At 37.9% G+C, this 18,173-nt stretch overlaps 1 protein-coding gene across 1 annotated transcript; it reads right to left on the reverse strand.

Annotated features, from left to right (window-relative positions):
• Positions 1-3,004: 3,004 nt before the first annotated feature.
• Positions 3,005-5,247, reverse strand: LOC102218894 (homeobox protein Nkx-2.5-like). The gene is made up of 2 exons (XM_005808514.1): positions 4,995-5,247; positions 3,005-3,516 (listed from the first exon to the last, which is right to left on the reverse strand). The coding sequence occupies exons 1-2, from the start codon at positions 5,245-5,247 to the stop codon at positions 3,005-3,007; spliced, it is 765 nt and encodes a 254-aa protein (XP_005808571.1).
• Between the last annotated feature and the right edge of the window lie 12,926 nt (positions 5,248-18,173).

An 18,173-nucleotide genomic window follows, 5' to 3' on the forward strand; every position in this document is an offset into this window, starting at 1 on the left:
CAGGTTATAAATTAGGGACAGAATTGAGCCCAAGCTCAATCTTAATAATTTTTGGAATGTTTAAAATATGTTTTTCTTCATTATTATTTTTTTTCATTTGAAGGTTTAACTTTAAACCAGATATGGATAAATGCCAGCTCCACACTGAAGTCTGCATGGACTTAAAAGTTCCACTAGAATGAAGGGATGGAAGAGAAGGTACTCTCCCACTAGAGGGAGCCTCAAATCTCCAGCAGTAGTCTAAAGCGCCACAATAGATCAACATGTTGTTTTCAAATGGACACGTTAGAGACAATTAACTGCTAGTTACTTCTCATTCAGGTAGTAAGAAATCTAGCATTTCTTTGGTTAAATGATCTAGATGCAGCACAGTTATTTGATTTGTAAATCATCTCAGATGCGATCATAGACAACAGCTTATCTGACCAGCATGAATACTGTTATAAAAACAGAGCAATACAGCATGAAGCTGATGGAACAGCATGACTTAATTCTAGTTCACTAAATCATAATAGGTCTTTCACTGACGTCTAAACTCGCGTCATCCCTCGTTTAAATGGACCCTCATCTCCACAACGTAATCAAGCCCCGTCCATTTTTGTCTTAAAAAGCCGTTCGGCCGTGTTTACATGTCAAGCTTTCTAACTACAATAAAAGATGATGCTTTTTTGTTGTTGTTGTTGTTCCAGATACAGACTTTGGAAAGTTTGCAAAGTTTCCAAAATTTGCAAACTTTGGAAAGCTGAAAAGTTGGACAGTTCCCAGCTGTTACAGCTGTTCTGTTCGTCGGCTGTGACAAATTGTAATCTGATCAGTTTGTGAGTGTATTTTTTTTATTAAGTTATTCAAAATATGCTCTTAGCAGCAGGGACAATCACAGGTCCTTTCACAATGTAATCATGTGGAATACATGAAGTATCAAAAGAAAGACTGTTCAGCTGCTAAAAATGATTAATACCCACTGCAGTCAAACTTTCAAAGTAGAAGAGGAGCTGGTCTCAGTTGTTCTCAGTTTATATGATCACACATTAGTGTGGTGGTGTTAGACTTTTTAATAATGCTGATTTATTTATTGACTGATTTTATTATATTATTATGCCATCTGTTTTTATGTGGGTCATATCAATGACAATTAAAGACATAAAACTCCCACTTGACTGAAATGTCAACCTTTGAAATGCAGCATGTCAATTGATAAAACAGTTACAACTCCAATGAGTGTGATGCTTTGCTTTAATCAGGGTTTGCTATTCATTGTTAATGCCTGTCATCACATTGCACACTAAGGCTATATGTCCATGTCCAGTTGACTGCATACATATTGTGTAAGACTTGTTCAGTGCCCAAATGACAAAAACAAAAATATTACCTTAGACTCACACACAACATATGTCAGTCTAAGCTAAATGTTTTTTTAAAGGTAATCTTTTATATTAAAGTGAACATCAACGGAAGACCTTGTTCTTTCAGTCCTCCAGTGTCTCTAACACCGTCTAGCCAGGATATCTGAGTGTCCACTGGTACCGTCACCAGTGGACCACCACATGTCCCAGTGCATACTGGACTACCTCACTGGTTGCTCACAGTAAGTGAGTACACAGGACTATACTTTTACAAGCTACTCTCTCCATTAACCCTCCAGGCTTCCACCTTCAGAAATTTTCTGATGTTACTGCCATAGCTGTCCTCAAAGGTACTGACATTTAGCTTGCATAGAGTAGCCAGTGCTATTTTATAACTGTACAGTATTTTTTAAATTTGCTCTTTCTGCACACAATGTTATCACTTCTGTTTATTTTTATTTTTGCATGATTCTCCATCCCTTAATGTCTGCCAATTTGCTGCGGATATGCCTGAATTTCCTCACTGAAAGACTATAAAGATTATTTCTATTCTATTCTATTCTATTCTATTCTATTCTATTCTATTCTATTCTATTCTATTCTATTCTATTCTATTCTATTCTACAAAACCCTTTTATTTATGTGTTTCAGTTCAGTGTTTTATTTGTTGTTCATTCATTTGTTTTGCCTTTTATTCTGATCTAATTGCAGGAAATAACTGTTTCAACATTTGTTTTAAGAGTTTCTCTCATTTGCCGAAAGGAGAACTATCACACACACCCCAAATCTATCCATCCAACCAGCACCCACACACCCCACCACAGACATTACTATCTGATGATCAGTCCGTCTCCTCTCTGTCTACAGCTTCATTCTTATCTCGGCAGCTGAGATGCAGCTTCAGCTTGTGTGCGGAAGTGCTTCCTTTCTTTAAATCTCAGCCATTCAAAGTTACACCAAAACACACTTTTTTTTTTCTTTTACTGAGAAACCGAGAAACTTAAACTATTTCCACCCGTTCAAATAATCTGCAAAGAAACAAGCAGGCTGTAACGACTGTGGAACATCTCCCCACGAATCGGCAGCTCATGATTGAGTGACAGATCCAATTCTCAACCTCTCTTCTTGAAAGTTTGAAAAAGTTTAAGAGCCACTCAGTCTGAGGCATTGTTTACCAAGCAGGAGCCGCGAGACAAGACAGGCTCTCTGGCCTTATCAGCGACTCTGCACTCTGTGGGTTTGTGAATGGGACAATAATGAGCTCGGTTTGATAAAGCAGCTCTGCCAGGTCGGATGTCGCTTCGTCTTCGTCCATTAGCTCTTCGATGGTTGCCTTTGATAAAACTGTGAAGCTCGTCAAACGCCTTCTGATACCCCAAGCCGTAAATTGGATTGACGCGTGCGTAAAGAGTTGAATAAACATTAAATCCATGGACTGTCTATACCCGCTTATCCATGCAGGGTCCACAGCCCGGGAGTACGACTAGAGGTGGAGGGAATAACAAAATAAACAAACGTGATCTATTTTTATTTTTTATTTATTAAAAATGTCATTTAAATGATAATATAAACAACAAAATAGAAATAAAATAATGATATATGAACTTGAGGTAGCTACAATTGCGGAAAACAGCGAAAGTAGTGAAGAAGTGTACCAGCCTCTAACACCCAGCAAAGAAGCCTGAAGCTGGCGGAGCAGAGTCAGCTGAATCCGACAGCTGGCCGCTGCAGCTGGACACGCAGTGGTATCCGCAGCCGTACAGGTCGCTGTTTCCGCTGTCAAACACGGGGCTGTAGTGTCCCAGAGTTACGTTGTAAGGCCCCGAATGGCAGGGACCTGCGCCGCACAGCTGCCCATCCCGCACCAGCACTGGCACCGCTATCCGCCTCGGTGCAGGTGGGAACCCGGCCAGCTCTAGGGACCTGTCCTGCGTCTGACGCTTGCACTTGTATCGCCGGTTCTGAAACCAGATTTTGACCTGGGTGGAGGTGAGTTTGAGAGTCTCGGCCAGGTGCTCTCTCTCCGGGGCGGACAGGTAGCGCTGCTGCCTGAAGCGCCTCTCCAGCTGGGACACCTGGGACTGAGAGAAGAGGACCCGGGGCTTCCGGCGCAGCCTGCTTCTGCTTTTAGCGTCACTGTCACAGACGGGCGAAGAGCCGGGGCCGCACTTGTCTGCAGCGAGGAAAAAAGGTCATTCAATTAGAGTTGGACACAAACTTTAATTCCGGCTATGCATGTAGGCTATATATATTTATGTGCTAAGTTTCATGTCGAGGCAGTTGTTGATGATGAACTACGTTATTTCTTTAGTGGTCAGAAATCAAAGTTTACCGGCCACCGAGTTAAATTTGTTATTGTTTCAATTGCATTTTATGTCTTAGACATAAAACAGACAAAGTTTGAATGGGACCTCAAGCAGAATTTTCTTGTTAGGAACATCATCATCATCACTTTCAATACAATCTGAGCGAGTGTCCCATATCTAAGGAATCCTTTCTAATTTTAATCCCATAAAACCTGCAGAATATTGTGGGTCCTGAGGACTAGGGCTCAAAACCAATATACCATAAGAGGTATTTCAAATGCTGTAGTAAAACCTTTAAATAATCTGCAGCTTAGTTGTCTGTGTGTATGCATGTTTTGGAAACAGCTTTACCAGCCACCTTGATATAGTAACTTGAATTATTGCAGTATGGTAACTTGAATGGTTTGTGGGTTTTTTCCCCCCTTTTTAACATTGGAGATTAGGATAGATAATTACATGAAACGAACACCGAAGGTGTCATTAGGGTGGACTGTCGTGCTAAGAAGGAGCCCAGCCAATAAAGTTGATGGTCTGCATCCATGAACTGTGTGGCCACTAATGAATACAGTAGTGAAACAGTATTCTTGATGAATACTTGTATTCTGTATTAATCGTTCTGAGATGGGTGGTATTAAATATATAGAAAGAAAAATGATTCTTAATTCAAACATTTTAAATCCAGCCATTGTCTTGTTTGTATTGACATGTTGATTGTGCATGGTTATTTTTTGTTTTGTTTGATAGTTTCTGATTTGTTTAGATTAATACAATTTAAGTGAACTTTTATTGCTCGTTGTGGCTAAGTCAATATGAAGTTAAAATTGGGTCATTCATACTCATCTCAGTTTGCTAAAATACAACAGAAAACTTTATTTTAAGATTCAATGATTACATTTGAATAGTTTGTTAAATAAGTTCACACATCTACTGTCACATGTTTAAAACTGGACTTGTACACGCAAAAAGAGAAAAGAATAAATTACATTTCCAAACTACAGTGGTGGTCGGAATTTAAAGCCTAAGTTAAATTAGTTCCTAAATTGTTACTTTTGTATAAAAAGAAACATTAACACATCTGTTTATTCCTGTTTTTGGCCACAGTTTGTTGTTCAGGCTGATAAATAGGTGACTAACCTACTTTAGACTTTTGGATAAAATTGTAAAAGGCATTGTCTACATATTATTGTTTACAAAATGAAAATGCATTTTACAAAAATAAAATAATACACTAAAATAACGAAAATATGAAACAGTGTGGGTATGCTGGTATATGGAACCAAACAAACCATAAGTGCATTTTTTTTTTTTAAATAATTGTTATTAGTAACAGTTCTGTTAGTTTCACCTTTTTCATTCATCTCCTCCTCTGCTGCTGATCTGTGAACGGCGATCTTCTCCTGCATCCCATAAACGCACCGCTCAGACTGAGCGTCATAAAACCCGTCGCTTTTGGAGGCAGCGCGCATCAGCTGATGTTGACGCATCGGAACAACTTGGTCCATCATCTGAAGATCATTTTCATACTCGTTCTGGTGGTAGTCCAACTTCAAAATGTCCTTAACAGAGAACGGGGTGGAGGTGGTGGAACTGGGATGCATCCTCATCATTTGCTGCGGGCGTTTGAAACTTTATTTTTTTAATTTTTTATTTCTTTTTTACTCACTGGTGTGCTGGAGCTGGTCCCGGAGGCGCTGCCGGGCGAAACTCGTCACTAACTGATAAGTGAGGGGGGCCTCGGAGGATTTAAACCATCCAAAGGTCCTGCTAATGAACAAGTGAGATAGAAATCAGTCCGTCTGAGACACAGGGGCCAACACCCGGGGAGACTGCGCGCACACTTCTGCGGCTCCCCCATCTTCTCACCTTACAGGAACACCTATCATCACATCCGCCCTTCTGTCAATGTGGTGGTGTAATTAAGAACCCCAATTAAGATGTAGGAGGCACTGAAGTAATGTGTGGCCATCAACAAGAACAAAAGTTATATCAAAATTGTCTTTATTTCTCAGAAAGATGAACAGGTTTTTATTTACTTAACAAGGCATTTAAAAAAAAAGTTTGTTTTTTTGTTTGTTAAATTATTAGCAACAAACAAAACCAACTGGCTAACAATAAAAGAAAATGCAAGTCAATAGAATGCAGTGAGAAAATGGGAGAAAAAGGGGAAAGTTATGTGAAATAAAACAAAATGAAATGAAACAGAATTAAACACACAAAGTGACCGTAGAGTCTGTCTGAAACGTCGCTTTTGGTGCGTTACTTCGACCACTCGGCCACCGCTGCAGGTCCAAAGGGGGTTGAGTGATCCCCGGGTGATGTCGCGCAGCTTTACCGCCGACATTGTTGTCCAGCCATGTTATTAGCGAGCTCAGGCCACAACAAACAGTAACATTACACCTGATGTTGTGGAAGTGGGGAGACAGCGGCGCCAACCAGCAATGCTTGACTGAGGCTGAGACGCGCGTCCACAGAGACAGTAAACACGCACAGACACGACCCGTCCCGCTGCAGGAGAGCCACAGAGCCCCTGAATGGCACGGGTGTTTCCTTCAAAGGGACAAACAGATGGAGGGAAATTAATGACACCAAGGGCGCAACATTTTCAAAAGCTGCTACGGAGAAGTTTAAGAATGACCGCCTGAATAAAACAGTGTGGTCTGACGAGGACTAAAAATATTGTGCTTTACAAATAAAGGTAACTTTAAACGAGATATCTGGAGTAGCTAATTAGTTAATAAAGAGCCGACTGTGTAAGAGAGGGCATGGCATAAGTAAGTTTAAAAACGAAAGCATCCTTTAAAAACACTGACGCAGCTGAGAACTACTCTAAAGGCATCTCATGAACTCACTGAGGAAGACAGTGACAGAGACAGAAGACATCTCATTAATCATAATGATAAACAAAACGTCCAAATTATGTGTCAGTAGATCTAACAGCTGGAATTTGTTCTGGGTTTGTGGTGATGATTAGCTGCTTTACAGTAAATCACTTGATCATACCTTTCTTAGCCCTTAAAGAATTACTCGGACTGTTTTTGTTACTGTCACAGTTTGGTTTAAACCTGGAAAGAAAATGTCTTGCTTTGTGTTTGTGCTTGTTTATTTTACTTTATTTTTTAATGCTAATATGTTTCCATAAGTAGTAGAACACAAATAAGACTTCAGGATAAAAGTTTGGGGCAACGTCAAAGAAAAGCAGACTTAACTTTCAGCCTATGGGATAAAAGTAATTAGTGGTATATATTTTTAAAGATCACAGTGGACCCTGGGAATTTGTTGAAATACAATTTGGTTGTCTCAGATAGAGTCATTAAAACGCCAGAATTCATTAATTTAAACAGCCATTAATTATAAAGATATCTAATAAATTTGCTTGAAAGCCCCTCACATACTGATAGTATAAAAAAAACAAACATCCAGCATATTTCTGTCCGTTTGGAACATCTGCTTTGAGATTAATTATGAAACTGTTTTTTAAGTGAATGATCCAAAGGTCATCCACAGCAAACTATCGACTTGAATCTGTGTGTGTGTGTGTGTGTGGGGGGGGGGGGGGGGGGGGGGGGGGGGGGGCGTGTGTGTGTGTGTGTGTGTGTGTGTGTGGGCTGGAGGAATCCTTGCAGAGATTTGACAACCACAGATGAGAAACAAACACTTAGACACAGCTGTACTGTAACCTCTCGGTGCTGAAGATCAAGGTTTATGATAAATAGATGTTTCCTGATTGTTTACTTTCATCAAACAAGTGGATTTGAACAGTAAACTACTCATACTAATCAGCGTGGGTGAACACATTGTTTCCATATTGTGTTGCGACTTTACACTCAGTCAATGAGCAACCTGTATTTTATAGTTTACAAAAATAAGACATGTGGACAAATTAAGTAAGGGTCAGAATGTGAATACTGATTACAGCAATACCTAAAGAACTTTGTTGTTAGTGGTGGATCTTCTGCTGGGTATTCTGAAATGTTTAGTAGTTAAAGGTCTGAGTATACAGATCTGCAGCGTCCTTTCTGTGTCTAATGCATCTTTGAATTGATTTGTTTCAGTTTCTTTTTTATGTCATTATTTCCATTTGAGTCTCAGTATTGTTTCATTTCATATGTTGCAATTAATTTTACAATGGCTCATATGTTTACCTTTTTTTTTAAAGCCTAATCTAGTTTTTCCACAATTAACACCAACATCACAAGTCTTTTTTGCAATAAAACAGGTTTTTGTAAATCTGTTTCCTTAGACTGTGTTGTGTAAATTTCTGTTATCAAAGAATGAGAGTCTGTTCCTATAACTATAGAAAGATTAATCTTTGTCTTTTTTTTTTTATTCGAAGGCAAATGCGTTCGAAGACCCATCTCATTGAACACAGTCAGAGCCCCGAACAACACACATCACGTGATTACATAGTTACAGCTAAAAAAGAGCACACCCCAAGTCTGAGCTTATCTCCATTAGCCAGGTGGATAACAGAGCCACATCTTTATCCACCGTCATGCAGCTGCCCCTCACCTCATTGGAGGGAACGATGTTTAGTTAAGACTTTTCGTTGGAGACCCACAGCCTACATGAGAGCTGACAAGGATTCCAACAGAAACGACTATTTCATTTGTCTCAGTCACTCATAGTTGCAGGCTCTCTCACACTTACACAGTAACAAAGAAAAGAAAAACATTCATAGACACAAAACACTATCAACCCTTATTTAGACAAAATTAAAATGAAATAGTTAAAATGAAATTTTCTATTACAAATGCATTTGTTTCGTTTAACAAATTACTAAAACCAACATGGCGTTTAAATGTAGAGCTTACTTTATATTCTTTAGCAGCTCTGTGCAGAAGGATCTTCAGAAAACGTTCCTATCATTTAGTGTTTTCTCAGTAATTTCAGTTTCATGCCCACAATAGTTTTGCCATGCACAGAATTCTGAGATAATGCGGAATATTATTTCCTGATTGGCCCAGCTATTTGTACTGTCTAAATCCAATGTTATAACACATAAATCAAGTTGCTTTGCTGTTGGAACATTAAGTGATGTTTTCATAAGTCACCACAGGATTTGATAACATGTTTTCTAGGTTTTGTGAATTTGATTGTTCTTGTCTGAAGCTTTGAATTAGCTGCAGCTGGATTATTTCTCTGACTCAGTCAGTTTTGTCTCATGCTCAACACTCTTGCATGGTTTCATGAAAGTCTGATGAAATCTCGGTAAGCATCAGAGCTTTACTAGTTAAATACTAACTACTTCCAACACCCCCTCCACATGTTAATGTACCCTTAGCCAAGGTACTCAACCCTAAGTCTCCAACATCAAAAATAGATTTACGCACTCATTTAAAGTTCATTGTAATTTTTTAAATAATATATATTATAATATTCATATGATATCTCTTCATATCTTGTTATGATATTAAATCATAGCAATGGATAATAGATCAAATTCCCATTCCTTTTAAATGATCTTTCCAGAGAGCAGTTGTTCTCTGGGAAGCTAAATGGATTCAGATCAAATTAATACACCGGTTGATTTACATATTGATGTGTGACAGCAATCAGTTAGTTAGGTATGAAGTAGCATAATTTAATTTACTGCTAATAGCTGCTGCAGGTGTTTTACACTTTTTGTGTTTGCTTTAAATATTTTTCATTTTGTGTTTTGTACCCAGTTTATGCAGTTCAGAGTTTATTTTATTTTAATTAACTTTGATAAATGGCATTTGGTTACTCTGTCTTCATTGTCATGAGTATGGATGGCGTTTTGTGTTTTGTTCCTTTAATAAGGAATCTTAAAATTTAAACAACACCCAGCTTCTAAAAGCCATTTTCTTTGTAGAAACCTACAAACCTGAACTTCAAAAGCATGGATGAAAAAGAAGACTTTCTGCTTGACACCCAGGACATTGCTGCGTATCCGGTTTGATGGGTTAATTACTTAATCACTGCAACAGTGATCTCTGAAGCCTCGCAGCGGTGCTCTCTTTGTGAGTACTGTTGCTTAAAATAATCAGAACCTTTCCTGTTGATTTTTCCTCATGTCCTCTAACTGTAACATAAGAGGTACAGTTTACCACCAAAGCCCCTAATTCATCATGCACAAAATAGGAGACTGATGGCAGCTGAGACAGTTGATAGGGTCAACTTACAGGGAGGAAAAATGAACCCAACCTCCCTACAGGCTAAAAGTTCTTGCTAAAATGTGTCAGCTTAGTAGTAAATGTCTCACCTATAGTGTGACAAGTAGTTCTGTGGTTTACATTTCTTACCTTCTTACCAACCCTTTGGTTTGCACAGATGTGTAGCAAACATGAGAGATGTTATTTTAGACAGAGTGAGCTAGAGGCTAGAAATGAGCTGCAGAGCAAACGACATGGAATACCAGAGTAAGCATCAAAAGCGTGATTTTTAATTTTGGAAAGTCGCAGAAGTAGAAGGCGACTGGTCAATGCTCTACAATCTGCTACCAGCACTCAGGATTTAGCGCTCATTTTCAATACCCCTGAACAACATATCAAATTGCAATCATCATCATCAGTGCAAAGGACCTCTTAGACGCAATATGTTATAGAATAATAATTGTAATTGACTTTCTATTGTGTTATTCAACAACTGCAATGTCTCCATGCAATCTGCTAGATTTCCTTAAATTGAAAACTTTTTAAACTCATTTGAATAATGAACTGAATATAATGCACTGCTTAATAACTAGGATTAATTTTAATGTATGTGTGACTGAGTTGAAATTACCTTTTTTTTTTTTTTTTTTACTAAGAATTGAATCCAAATATTGCAAATGTATGTTTACCATGTATTGGTACAACCTATATACTTTGATTCTACCTAAGGTCTAGGAAGTAGAAAGCCTTTAAAACATCTGGATGTAAGTGGATCCATTTGAAACATTGTACACAGAAAAGAATAAGATGGTGAATAATTTTGAAATTTGCTCTTTTTAAAGAAAAAGAATGAAAGGTTAGTCATCATGACCAATTATTTCATTTGAATTGTTTTGTGCCAATTCCCAAAACCTGATGTCTCAATGCACTTTACAAAAAACTTCAATCAAATCCTTCAGATAGATCCATGCCAAATATAAACTTTAATCACAAATTGATCTTATGCATTAAACAATGCAGTCAAATCACATAAGACTATAAAAGACTGCAACAAATAAATTCTGTTTAAAAGCAAAAATCAAAGAAAGTTATTAAATAAAACTGAATTTTCTCGTATAAAATAGGTCTTGTGGACCTATTGTAAACCATGTCAATGTTGCTTAAAGTGCTGACACCTGCATATTTGTGTTTCATTTGACATATTTTACAGAAAGGTCTGAACTTGATCTGAGCAGAATCTGTGAAACCCTGTTTTGGCCACTAGATGTCGCTGCTGCACCGCATCATGCCTCATGGTATTGTTCGTTTGGTTCCATCAGTCGCTGTGGTGAAGGCAGAGTTTTACTGCAGGCACAGCACAGCTTTGTGAAAATGAATCATGAAAGCCTAAAGCACTTTGCAAAGGTATTCACACCCCTCCAACTATCTCACACCGGCAACAACAAACTCTATTATATTTGCTGAGATTTTATGTAAAAGAACAACTCAATTTAGCACATGATTGAAAAGAAAAGGATGTGTAGTTTTATTATTGTTTTTAAATTATCGTTGGCAAGAGTATTTACCAGAGAGGTAAAGGTAAAGGTAAAGGTCATTTTATTTATATAGCACATTTTCAGCAACAAGGCAATACAAAGTGCTTTACAGGAATTAAAAGGAGATACAAACAAAATAACAAACTAAAGGAAAGAGCAAAAGAAGAAAAAGAATCTAATGTTGATCTAAAGTATGTAAACTAGGTGCTCCTGTCAGGGTTGCTAAGTATCCTCTGGTCTAATTCCATTTCTGGTTTGGAAGAACAGGAGTCTAAAACGTAGTTGCTGAGGTAGAGGCGGCCAAGAGAGCCACAACTCTGTAAATAGGAGAATCTGTCAACAAGACAATTAATAATTCAGCCTTTTTAGAAGAGTATCAAAAAGACAGCCACTGTTGGAAAAAAATATGACTAGAATTCTTGACTTAAATTGTCAAAACTCATATTTGGGACACATCAAACATCTGGAATACAATTGTAATGGACTCATTTTTGGCCACAATATGTGTGATGAAAACACCAACACTGAACATGACCCTGAAAACACCATGTGTACTGTGAAACATGGCGGTGGTAGCATCATGCTTTGGGCATACGGGGACATCAATGCAGCACAGTTGATGTGAATATGTATGGAACTCAAGCCATGTCAAAAAGTCTGTCAGCTGGATGATAACTCTAAGGTTACAACCACAGCTTGAATGGTTTAGATAAAAGCTTGTGTCAAAATGGTCCAGTCAAAGTTCAGACCTAAAGAACCTGAGGAAATGCTCGGGAATGAATGTTCACGGACTCTCTGTCTAATCTGACTTGGCAAGGAAGAACGTTGGATGTGCAATAGTGATTGCAGCAAACAGTGATTCTACATTGACATTACTTCCTTTTCAGATCTTTATTTGCAAAAAAAAAATAATAATAATTAAAAACGTATCATTTTCCTTTTACTTCACATTTATTCACTTCATACTGCTGTCACATAAAATCCAAATAAACTTTGCTGAAATCGGTGGTGGTAATGCGATAAATTAGAAAAGTTCCTAGTGTTGTGAATACTTTTTTGCAGACACCTCATTTGTCTGTAGGACTGGTTCCATTTGAGTTATATGTTTGGCAGGTTCCGAGTCGAAAGCTGCATTAGATTTGAATCCAAGACAAATGCTTTTTTTTTTTCGACGCAGATGCTTTGGCAGAGATGGAACGTGCTCCGTTTCATCTCTTTCCCCCTGCCACTCCAGCTCTCTCTTCAGTAAAATTTGATCTAATTTTCTTTCCCGTCCTTGGGTATTTCCCCACAGAAATGAAGGGATAGTGATTGCTGGGTAGGATTGGAGTGGATCTAATCTTCCACTGCTCTCAGTCATACTCCATTTCACTGCACATCTAATTTGTCACAGTGCTGATGAATATGCCACAAGTTTCATGGGAAAGAGAAGGACATAATGAATATAAAACACACTGGGAGAGGGAAGAAGCAATTGCTGCACCGCACTAACCACAGCACATTGTTCATTTTCTCCATCAGATTGCTGACACTGTGCTTGCACTGTGAGGACATTGCTTTCCTCCCCCAGAATTTGATCAAGAGGTTAAAACAATTGCAAACAATGTGGGTTCTGTTGCTTGCCTGCATGGCAGAAGCAGAAGCATTGTGATCAGTTAAGATCACTGACTTCAGGACCAATGTGTTTGCCCAAAGAGGGACGGCTGCGCCCCCATAACACTGCGCAAAACGAGCGTGCCTTTGTGACCTGTAACGTATTAAATGCAAGCTCTGCATGCACATTGATTTCAGGCACATGCACTCTTGCAGAAGGGTTATCATTCCATAGCAAAGAGGTCTATAAATTGTGTTTGATGGCTCAAATATAGCCCGGCATTGATTTGAAAAAGCTGTGACATCAAACAAATACATCCATACACACATGCACTCATTCCACATGAACACGGCAGCAGATGGTATGAATTGCATCTGCATAATGACATTGTAATTTTGTCATTATTCATTATTGCTCTGCTTGTGATTGTCAGCATGGTGATACACTCGGCAGCAGTCCAAGCAGCGAAATGAATAGGCAGGGTCAAAATTCTGCTCAAATGTTTCCTGGCAACGAGATGTTTCTCTGCGTTGAAAGCTGTAATTGCTTTTAAAAGTTGCCCACTACACAACTACAGCTATGTTACTGGGCTCAAAAAGAAAAGAAGAAAAAAAAAAAAACAAGAGAGAGAAAGAAAGAAAACAAAAAACATCACAGAGAGACAGACTTTTAAAGAGGCCACATGGTGAAATGAGAAGATGTTGTGTTGTGTCCGTTCCTCTTGTTCGCCGTCTATCTGTGGATTGAAAGCGGATGTCTCTTTAAACAAGGACATGATAGGATCAGCGGCAGAGCTGCTGCATCACCTATCCATGAGACGGGAGAACGGCTGATGAGAAAGCCCTTCAGGACTCTTCTCTAAATAGGCATGAAATTATATCTCCCTCTGACTGAGATTAGTGTTCACGGAGCCTCTCGCGTTCTGCCCCCCTCTTTTTTTCCTCAGGCTCTCAAACCAAATAGTCGCTCTGCAGTTTCAGCTGCTTTTGTGCTAAGTTTAACTAAGTTCATTTTCAGCTGGAGCCACTGTCTGTGTCCCCTCAGCTTCTTTCATGGAGTATTGCAGGATTTATAACACATGCTCATGGCTTGCGGTAAACCAGAGTGATTTATTTTTGTTCTAATTATTGATGCTTGATTGTGTAGCTGTTGTAGCATTCACCACAAAGAATGTAAGACTTTGTTAGTTCCAGGGCATATTGCACAGAGCTCGCTGCCACAAAGTTAAGCTTTTCAAGTAGAGTCTTTGAAAAGGGGGAATTATGAAGATATGCAACAAAGTGTATCTGCAAGTTGCAGATCACAATCAAATGTGCAAAAATCATAACGTTCGTTTTACTCTGTTTTCCTTCATATCCAAATTTGGTTTCGAGCTGAGAGCTATAAGATTAGGACCCTCCATGGCAGGCTCAACATATCCATGATCTGTTTGAGATCTTGACTTGTTGTGGAAACAGAGGGCCCCTCTGCAGGGCAATTAACCCTGGCGACTAATGACTGCAGGAGCTCAAACTACAAGATGAAGGGCAATTATATTCACATCAGTTCGAAGTTAAATGTTTTTAGAACAGGAATGAGACAAAGAGGTGGAAAGCAGAAGAAGCCAATGGAGAAGTGTTTCATTCTCCAGCAAGACAGTGACCCAAAACATTCAACCAACCAGTGAAAAGCTAGATGTACCTCAAAAAACTCTTCAGTGTAAAGGTTCTTCACAGACCTTTCTCATTCTTTTTTGTAAAAGAAAAAAAAAATAGAGAAAAGGTAAAAGGAAAACTCTGTATTCATTTTTAATTGATTTCATTTGGGTTGGTATATTACAGAAAATCCCAATAAAACACATTGAGTTTGGAGATGTAAAACAGTGAAACGTGAAAAAGTTCATCAGGTCTGAAAATTTTCTTAGCATGCGTTACACCTTATATATTATTTCAGCAATGTGAGAACATGCTTAATGATGCCAAAAAAAAAGAAAGAAAGATGACTGATATACTGTAGTCATCATTTTGGTTCATCACTCATGCACACTCGTTGAGTGTGCACTTATCCTCTTTCCAGTAAAGGAAAGTGAATAAATCCTGGAATGAAAGAACTGACTGACTGATCAAGGACAAAAACTGCAGAATTTACATTAACTCACACACATCATGCTTACAAAGGATCCATGAGGATGTGAGGAAACTGTTTCTATCATCAGTCTGTTACTGGTGTGCTTCGCTTTTCCTCTGGAAGTTGTGCTTCTGTCATTTGCTGTTACTATTGCTGCCATTGTTCATTTTGCATCTCGCGAATTGTTTTCAGTCTTGCCTTCTCTCCAGTTTCCCCTCAATGTTTCTACATTCTCAAGGAGGGAATTTATCATGCTTCCATAGTCCTTCTCTGCTTTGTTGAGTCTGTCTTTAATGTTAGAGTTTTAGCAGGTCAGCAATTACATAAGACTAAAGTTAGATGATGATGATGATGATGATGCAGTGAGTGACTGAAACTTTTAGTTCTGATTCTTTAGAGCAATTTGAACATACTTTCCAACCTTATATTAGATATTTACTAATGGTAGATTTTTAGCTGAACTGAGTATGGAGTCATAGTTCAGGAAGCTGGAATGGTGTATTTTCTTTCTTCCTGCTGCTAAGGAAAGTGTGGGTTTCTAATAATTCTGAATTTTATTGCTGTTTTATGTGTGACACATTTACTGCAGAATCAATCATTTGTTACAAGAGATGACAGAGTTATTAAAACAGGTAAAATACAAAAAATGAACTCTATGGTATTTGTGCCCCCCCCCCCCCCCCCCCCCCATATTTCCATATTTGTTACTATATGACCTCAAACTTCAAGTGGTAATTGAAATCTTATGTGACCAACACAAAGAATGGAAAAGTTAATAACAAAAAACTGAATTTGCATTTATATCCAGTACCGCCTCAGTCAGAAATGTGTAAAACCACATTTCAACACTGAAATGGACTGAAATTTCTGCCCATTATCTGCAAAATGGCTCAAGGCCAGTCATTTTAGATGGAGAACCATTGTGAAAAGCTATTTTCTGGTTTTGCTGCTTTGCAGATGGAAGGGATTTTGCTTTTACCTTGGCAGAATTATTATGATGCATAACCTTAGCAACAAGGTATTGTTTGCTCCAACCCAGACTATGTCCCCAAACCTCGGAGGAGTTGAAAACTAAGCTTCATTGATGTAGAGCAGGACAAAGCAGAGACTGAGGAGACGGCTCAAACCATCTCTTCCTTTTATTATATTGGGAAAAGAACATATGTCTGACTCCAATGTCTCCCACAGCCCAGATTTCTGAGCTTACGATCAGAGATTTAAAGAGGAGTAGCAAAAGTAAATGAAGTGGATCAGCAGAGCTTGCCAACAAATGATAATGTCTTCTAAGAAATATTATCCCCAATTGGCAGATTGTCTTCCAGAGTTGCCCTGTATTTAGTCCCATCTTCCCTTAAGCTCTGACTACATTACCAGTTAAAGCATCCCCATAGGATGATGCTGAAACCATCATGTTTCACCTGAGAGGTGGTGGTGCGTCCAGAGGTGTGTTAGTTTTCTCACACAAAAGGTGTTTGGCATGCAGCTCAAAAGTTCAAGTTTTTCACGCTTGTTCATAGCATTTCCTACATATTTTTATTGTGTCTCCGTCACAACGTGTGAAAAACTGCAAACCACAGTTTTCTCAACAATGGCTTTCTTTGTGCTCTACTAACAGTGAACAGCTTCTCCTACCTTAATTGTGAATCTCTGCAGCTCCTCTAGAGAGACTTGACTGCTTCTCTTGACACAGTTAAGCAATTGGTTGTCCTGGATTTTAGTTAGGAGTGTTACAGTAAAAAGGGCCAAAGCAAAAGGCCTTTTTACCGTCCTAGTAAAAAAAGTATACTTTAATATATTTCAAACATACCTACATTTGTGAAAGTACATTTTAAGTATAATAAAATGTACTTTAGTACACATTTTAGTGTACTACTTTAAGTGTACTACCTATAAATACATATGAAGTATATTAGAAGTATGCTTGTACCAATTTTGACATTATAACTTTAAACATACTTAAATATAATTGCACCAAAATACACTTTTAAGAAATATATTACATAAAAGTATACTTTAAGTGAACAAAATATGTATTTGCTCACATGTAAATATACACTTGCTCAAGTGTATATTTAAAAGATATTTAAAATATCTGTCAAAGATATTTTGTGTATATTTTAAAATACATGCTCAAAATAGAATTTTTTAAAATTCACTTAACACTTCCTTTAAATGATTAATTTCAGTATGTTTTAAATTACATCTCATTGTACACTTTATGCTAATAAAGTATGCCTTTTTAGGTGCCTTAATAATATTGTACTATTTTTGTTAAAATGGCAAAGAATAAAAAACTAATAATTCTTATAGTGGAACTTGATGTAATGTTGTTTAACAAAGTAACAAATGTGTTCATGCCAAAATATCAAACATTGACACTTTAGTGACAGAGGTGCTACAACAAAAAGACAATAAATGTCAGTTATTGCTACATTTACATTAGGTATGTACATTAGGTATCTTCAATTTTACATCGCCCCGAATATGATCTGTTTTTTTTCAGTTTTTTAACTAAAACACGGAAGCTGTCTTTACCCAATCCATTTTCAGATGTATGATGTAAGATCTATTGTTGAACGGCATTAGCTCCAGTTCATACTCCAGACCAGATGGTGGCGGTATTTGCACACTTTCAGTATTTTTGAAAAGCGCCACAAAAAGAAGAAAAGCCATGAAGCCAGAAAAGATAACAGACGCTGTTCAAATTCGCCATTTTTACTCGCATAATATTGCCTTAAAAGTCGAGAATTTACTAACTAAATTAGTTAGTAATCTTGGTAAATTCAAGCTGGTGACGTCCTAGTCCGAGTTAGACGACAACACAACAGGACAACAACCGATGGAAATGAAATGTGGGTCACGAAAGGAGCCCAAAGGCAGCTAACGTGTTGCTAACTGGTGGTAAGTTTGCTTATTAATTGTCTTCGTTTAATTATAAACAGTGCAGTAAAGATATAAACAAACTTACGTTGGTTTCAGAAATAATTATTTTATCAATTTTATTGTGACCTTTATGATTATTGCTTTAACAACCATTCAGCTTCATGTTATAACTGCACGGAGGCTCTATTTGTTGCGACTTAATATAGTTTTCTTCATGAACCTAACCTGGTTTTAATTAAGCTCCGTATGACAAAGAGACTTTGATATGTGAGGCTGTTGTTATAACTCGTTCA

The sequence above is a fragment of the Xiphophorus maculatus genome, chromosome 12 (assembly GCF_002775205.1).
Source record: "Xiphophorus maculatus strain JP 163 A chromosome 12, X_maculatus-5.0-male, whole genome shotgun sequence".
Classification (NCBI taxonomy): Eukaryota; Metazoa; Chordata; class Actinopteri; order Cyprinodontiformes; family Poeciliidae; genus Xiphophorus; species Xiphophorus maculatus.